Below are 7,527 nucleotides of genomic sequence, written 5' to 3'. Positions count from 1 at the left end.
CCACCAGCGTGAAGACACACTATTACATGTTTTAGCGTGACATTAAAAATATAGATACTGCTGCCGCCGCAACATAATACTATTATATTTTATTATTATACATGTTGCCGCCACCGACCGATCCACACACACACACACACACACATACAGACATATTTTCCTCATTAATTTTATTTTATATTCAATTGTGGTATCTGTAAATTTTATAATTATGCAAAATATGTATCAGTACATCTGTAGCCGCCACGTCGGCTACAGCATTATTATTTAGCACGGCCGCCGTGAAATTGTCTTGCCAGCGTCGTCATCGAGCGAAGACCAAACGTCCACATTTTTATATATTATTAAGCAATACGTAACTGAACGAAGCGGCCACCAGATATATCTACTTAGTTAATTATTTATATGATCGAAACCTAAAAAAAAACTTTATGTTGTATACATTGGTACCCCCTCCCCCAAACAAATGAGTCCTGATTGCGAAACTGGTCGTATAGTGGAAACAAAAGCTTAGCAAAGCTTAGTTATCAATTGACTAAGGTAGATATATCGTTATAATATTTAGTTATTATGCATTTGATTCTCGCATCAACTTGCTGAGTTTCCATATTTATTCAACGGGGATCAAATAATACCCTAACTATTAATTGAGAATTTCTGATCATTTAAATTTGAACTATAAACATTTTAATTACTAAATAACGAAAACGCTGAGATACTACTTACCTACGCCGTCAAAAGTTTTTAATTTTTGCAATTAGGATTGTCATCAGCTTCATCGAATTCGACGCTTCAAATTCATTTCCAACAAACGTCTAATCACGATTTATCCGAATGAATAGTATTTGTACATTGTGTGGAAACTGACCATAACCAGTATCCTTGGTTGCACATTATTAATTATTTTCAGCCATCAAAAAAATAAATAGTTGTGATCGTATTTTTATTTGTACACAAATCCACGCATATAACAAATTTATAGATATAAATACATTAAATTAAGCATCAAAATTAAGTAAATAGATAATAGGCTTTATAACAGCGTTTTATATTCTAAGCGGAGCGATGAATATATTGATTTTACAATTATGTGCTGTTGTTTTTTGTGTGTACGTCTATACATATACACGGTAAGTCGTCGATAATATGCTTTATTTTTTTTAAATGAAGGACATGTTTCTGGTAGAAAATTGAGTCTAGTATTTTAGAAGATCAAAAGTAAAAAGCTTGTAAAATAATTTAAGGTTAAACTAGAATTTTTAAGCAAATCAAATTTTTGACAACATTAATTTAAATTTTTTATGTGTTACTTGAAAGCAAATAACCTAAAATATTTGCGATTTCTATAAAATTTTTATGTAATCAATTCTATTTACAACACGATTTTGATATTTTTTCGACTTTTTTTTAAACTTTGATAGACATGAGAAATTTTCAATTTTTTTCTTTTAGTTTATTTTTTTTTTAGAAATATTGCTAAGAATAGAAATACTTGAAAATTTTTCTCAACGATTCCCGTAAGTTGTTTATTTTTCAATCTTCAATCAAAAATCTATAATTGCTATATTTTTTTATAAGTGTTTAAAATTAGAATTTCGAGAAATTAGTTAAATTCTCAAAAATGTACAAATTACTTTATAGTTAGAAATACATAAATCCCTAAGTTTTAAAAATTGAATTCAAAGTACTTTATTCGTATTGCGACTTACAAAAAAATAAATAAATAAATATTCTACTAGAAAGACAATTTAAGTTTTGTGGCAGTTGAATTTAAAATTTTTACAACAAAGAATATAATTTATATAATAATATAAACTTCTTCCCACATTATTTTTGTTTTTTGTTGTAATTGAAAAAATAATAACCGCTGATATTTTAAATTTTTATCAAATCATTTAAACTTTTTTTGAGCTATTTATAAGCTTAAGCTATTTTTAATTTTTTTAGTTTTTTTCTTAAAATATCAAATTAAAAATATATGCTGGGTCGAAATTTTTGAAAATTTAATACAAGATCCCATATAAGTTGTTTTCATATCAGTAAAAAGAAAAAAAATATGTGTCATGAATTATACTTAATAATATAGGCTGGCAGATGATCTCCGTTTAGAATCGTTTTTCGTTTAACAAAAAGTTATGTATGTATTTTTTTTTGTTTTTCAACATTGAATTTGTTGGAGATTTGAGTACAGCAGCGCAACTAATTTTGTTGGAGCAAATCGAAAAATGAAGAAACGGAGCGATTTATTTAATTCAGAACAGCATAAAAAAAGGTACAAGAAGCTTTAACAAATGTTGGCGTCCAATAGCCTTTCATTCCTCCACAGTCACCGCATTTTGGTGGACTATGGGAAGCGCCGTTAAGTCTATGAAACATTTATTACAAAAAACTATAGGGGATGCTCATTTACATTTTGAAGAGCTAAGTACTGTGCTTACGCACGCTGAAGCCTGCTTAAATTCCCGACCTATTACTCCTATGTCATCCGATCTAAATGACATATCCTTTTTGACCCCAGGTCATTTCCTTATAGACTCGCTTTTAGCTATACCGGAACCCGACTTGTCAAATACACCGACAAGCCACTTGACGCGATTGCGTAGAGTAAAGGCCTTCCCACACTAAATACGTCGACGTCCGTTGCGATGACGTACGTCTAAAGTATACGTTCAACGCAACGTACACAGGTCCCACACTAAATGCGTTTATTGGTTATCCGTCAGCTAAAAGCTAACTATAAATTATAATTATTTCTATCTAACCAAATCAACTTTTGATTACAAAATGTACAATGTATTACTGGCTTATTACTGCAGTTACCTACTATATTCCTTTATCTGATTGTTTGCTCCATCACCATTGCATGCAAGTCACTACTTTTAGTATTAACACTAAACAGATATTTTTGAATAGGAAAGACGTGTTCTGTGTGTGTCTTAACTTCTTAAGATTTAGTTTATTCAATTAAATTTTTAAAGTAAATATAAATAATAAATAATATAAATATGACGTTATGTACGCGATCTAAACGGCTATTGGCATTGTTATTATTAATAAGAAGAAAGAAAAAATATACATTAAAGAAAACTAGACTTTGGGTACATTCTATGAATCGAACACGATCAGAAAACGGAGAATTCAAAAAATTATGTGTTGAACTTGAATTATATCCAGATCGATATTTCAATACCTTCAGAATGAACAAAGATCAATTCGATATATTATACACACTTTTAAAAAACTCGCTTTCTAAAAATGATACAAATTTTAGAAAAAGTATACCCGCTAAAGTACGACTTGTAGTCACATTAAGGTAAGATACGTATTTATTATTTTATTTTTAATTTATTATACATTAGTTGTAGGTATATAGGTACATTATTTTCTTATTCGGCATAAATCGTATATTAAATATAATTATATAAACATAAAAATTTATTAGAATTAATAGAAGTGTATCCATTAATTTTGCGAAGAATAATGATTATACTCATGAAACCCATTGTCCGCGACCGACATATTACTTTGAGAATAATCCATTGCTGATGATTTTGCTGTGTTAAGAGGAGTTAAAATCGGTGCATAAACAGACGAGTAGGTGGAATGCCCTGAGTTGCTTGAAAAAGGCGAATTTGAATAATTATTTCCAAACTCAACATCAAACAAAACTTGTTGAATTTTTATTTTTGCAATAGCATTTTGTTTTGGTGTCATACGTTTTAATGTCGGAAGATAACTTAATAGAAATTGTTCATCTGCATCATGTTCTTTGGAAATAATATTCAAAATTTGTTCATCAATATTATCTTCTGGTGCTTCATTTTTACGCTTTTTAGTAGCTGAAGAACATTTATTTATACGTAATTTAATGTTATGTTCAATTTGTTCATTGCAACGTTCTGGAGTTGTTGACACTTCATTAATAATATCTGATTCTCTTTCCGGACTGTTAATTCTTTGTTGATTACAGATTTCAGAACATGAATAATTCCCAATAGTCCTATAACATATTAAAAATAACAAACTTATTGATTATTTAAAATAATTTTGATTGTTACGCAAAATAATTTAAAAATTTTAATTAAAAAAAAAAATTATAAACTTACTCTCTAAACTTTATATATGGAATCAAAAATGTCATTTGTGAATAATATGACCATTTCGATTTTTTCCCTCCTCCAGAACCACTAGGTTGCTTTTGACTTTTTTGCATTTTTATAAAAGTATCTCTCAATGACCGCCATCTCTTTTTTACTGTATTGACATCTACAATTTATTATAACATATAAATAAATTATTATGTTTTTATATTGATTGGTTTCCTAATTTACTTTTATTAATTTCGTTTTATAGATATTTAGCAACCGGTGCATCATTTCGGGATTTAGCATACCGATTTCGACTTGGGGAATCAACCGTTAGTAATATTATTAAAGAAACATGTAATGCCATTTCAAGTGTACTCAAACCATTATTTATGCCACAAATTAACACCGAAGAAAGTTGGAATAAAATAGCTCATCAATTTTATTCTAAATGGAATATTCCAAATTGTGTTGGAGCTGTCGACGGAAAGCATGTTTCAGTTTTTTGTCCAAAGAAATCGGGTTCTTTATATTTTAATTATAAAGGTACTTTTTCAATCGTACTTATGGCAGTAGTTGATGCGGATTATAAGTATATTATGACAGATATAGGTGCGTACGGACACAATAGCGATGGTGGTATATTTTCACATAGCAATTTTGGAAAATTGTGGTTGACAGAATAATCGTTCAACTTTAAATGTCCCGAAATTAAAAAAGTTACCAGGTACTGAAATAAGTGTTCCATTAGTTTTAATTGGAGATGAAGCATTTCCATTAAAAGAAAATATATTAAGGCCTTTCCCTGGAAAAAATTTATCAGAACGTGAACGAATAACAAATTATCGAATATCTAGAGCTCGGCGCGTTGTAGAAAATGCTTTTGGCAATACAGTACATAAATGACGAGTGCTTCTTAAAAAAATTGAAGTTAATGCAGCTTTTGCAACAAGTATTACATTGGCATATTGTATTTTTCATAATTTTCTAATTGTTGAAAAAAAAGAAACACCTTATGACATTTCTGAAACGACTGAAACCCACACTACAATAAGTGAAAATCAACAATTACATACAGTCAGATACAATAGACCAACTAAACGTGCAATGGATGTACGAAACCATTTTGCTGATTGGTTTATTTCACCTGCCGGAGAAGTTCCATGGCAGTATGAATATATCAATAAATAATATACTCAATTTGTGTTTTATTAAATATATCAATGAATTAAATATAATTATATAAATATAAGTAGTTAGGTAATAACATTATTATTTTATATATTTGTTTAACTTGTACAATTAAAAATATTATTGACAAACATTCATATATTCATTATACTTATTGACATGCGGATATGCCATACCAAAAAAAAAAAAAAAAAAAATGTAAATAGTTTATTTTATTTTTATTATTTTTATTTTTTTTATTTTTATTTTCATTAAAAATATTAAAAACTTACCGTCATTTTTAAGCTCATTGGATACTTCCTTCCATATTTCTTCTTCATATGTGGCATTCTTATAAGTTCCCAAACTTTTGTCATACAGTACTGGCCTCTTCTCGACTTCAACTATTAGCTGTTCTTCCATATTTAAAAAAATATTTGTAATAATATATATTTTTTAAGGAACTACTGGACCACACTTCTTAAAACTTAAAATGTATATTATGTTCGTATGACACAATATTTTAACTACGTTCAAAGTAACGGACTAAAATAGTTTTGTCCGTAGTCAAAGTATGGGTATCTACTATCTACTGATTATATCATTGGGAATACTGTGTTGATTACAAATTGTGAAGATAAAACTATTTTAAAATATTAATAAAATATGGTTCTATTCGAATGTCGACGCATTCAACTGATAGCAATTTTATATCATACGTCGACGCGCCGGACGGACGTACCCGACTTTTGACGCGTCGTACCTGGTGTGCGGATTCGTATTTGAATACGTTAAATTCAAAAAGAGTACGTTGACGTACGTCATCGCAACGGACATCGACGTATTTAGTGTGGGAAGGCCTTAACGCAATACTCACGAACTATTTAGCAAAAATGGAGTCATGAGTACTTGAATCAGCTCTAAGAGCGAAAAAGGTGGGCTGATACCAAGGGACCTAAGCTGAACGTGGATATCGTAGTTTTAATACAAGAAGATGACGTACTTCCTTTAAAATGGCGCTTAGGGTGAGTTACAAAAATTACTGCTGGTGATAACGGGGTGGTGCGTGTCGCAGAAGTTTGCACATCGACAGGACATGTCACGAGGGCAGTTCGAACATTGCGTCCTCTGACATTTAAAGGAAATAATGTGGATTAAATTTTGTATTTAAAATTGTCTTTATTTATTTATTTATTTCTTTTTTTTATTGTTAAAATCTTATACTATTCAAAATTATTATGTATCACATGCACAATGTATTATTTTCATTATTATTTATTTGAAATCAATATTTCAAGGCGAGCGGCATGTTGCGTATCGAGTATAGTGTCCGATTTCTTATATATAAATATATTATTATTATTATTATTATTATTATTATCAGTATTGTCGAGACTGAAATTTGGTTATCGGAAATCGGCACATTATCGAATTAAGTTTAGACAATTTTTAGTTCTCTACGATCACTCGTCGTATACGAGTACGGAAAGCACTATTATATGTGCAAACGCGTCGTCCGTACTTTTATGTAATTTAATCAAAATTCACATTTATAATAAAATATTATCTCGGATACAGTCCATTCATACTAAACTCGCATTTATTTTATATTATTAAATTTCACAGCCCCCAAAACTTTGAAAAACTTGCTCTACAGTTTTATTCAATTCTGTCTGAAGAAGATTTTCCAAATGTTCGGAAGCTTATACCTAAGATATCTTTAATATTTGATTCAACATATTTTGTGAGCCAGTATTTCCAACGATGAAAATTATTAAAAGTAAAACTCGATCTCGCATTACAAATGAACATCTCTATGCCATAATTCTACAAAATTATAACCTAATATTAATGCCCTAAGTCAACAGAAACAAGCTCACAATTATTCATATTAACAAATTTCTTAATACATTTGAAAATATTTTTTTTAAATGTAAATTTTACACTGTAAAACGATAATTTATATAATTAATATTTATTTTTTCATTAGTAATTATAATTTAGTATAGATTAAAGAAAGCTATTAAGTTAATTTATTTAAAAATAATTATTGGAAGTGTAAACCGTTATTATTTTTTTCATTTGTTGTAATTATTAAGTTAAGTATTAAATAAAGCCATTAAATTTAGTAAGTACAATAAAAACGTCATTAAATATGTAATTATATACCCATACCTGAAATTCTAATTTCTAATGACAGTTTAAGGGAAAATTTCAAATTATAGGCCCGCCAAAAAAAATTATTTTTTTATGGCTGCAATAAAAAATGTTT

The 7,527-nt window shown here is 28.9% G+C and overlaps 1 protein-coding gene across 1 annotated transcript; it reads right to left on the bottom strand.

Annotated features, from left to right (window-relative positions):
• Nucleotides 1-3,524: 3,524 nt before the first annotated feature.
• On the bottom strand, nucleotides 3,525-5,678 carry LOC112597105 (the record flags this gene model as incomplete). The annotated part of the gene is made up of 3 exons (XM_025343026.1): nucleotides 5,549-5,678; nucleotides 4,158-4,266; nucleotides 3,525-4,000 (listed from the first exon to the last, which is right to left on the bottom strand). Coding segments are annotated over exons 1-3 (715 nt in total), but the record flags the coding sequence as incomplete, so codon positions are not given.
• Nucleotides 5,679-7,527: the final 1,849 nt, after the last annotated feature.

The sequence above is a fragment of the Melanaphis sacchari genome, unplaced genomic scaffold (genome assembly GCF_002803265.2).
Source record: "Melanaphis sacchari strain LSU unplaced genomic scaffold, SCAv2.0 Contig376_pilon_pilon, whole genome shotgun sequence".
Classification (NCBI taxonomy): Eukaryota; Metazoa; Arthropoda; class Insecta; order Hemiptera; family Aphididae; genus Melanaphis; species Melanaphis sacchari.
Note: the sequence above shows the minus strand (reverse complement) of the source record. Positions and strands in the feature narration are given on the sequence as shown.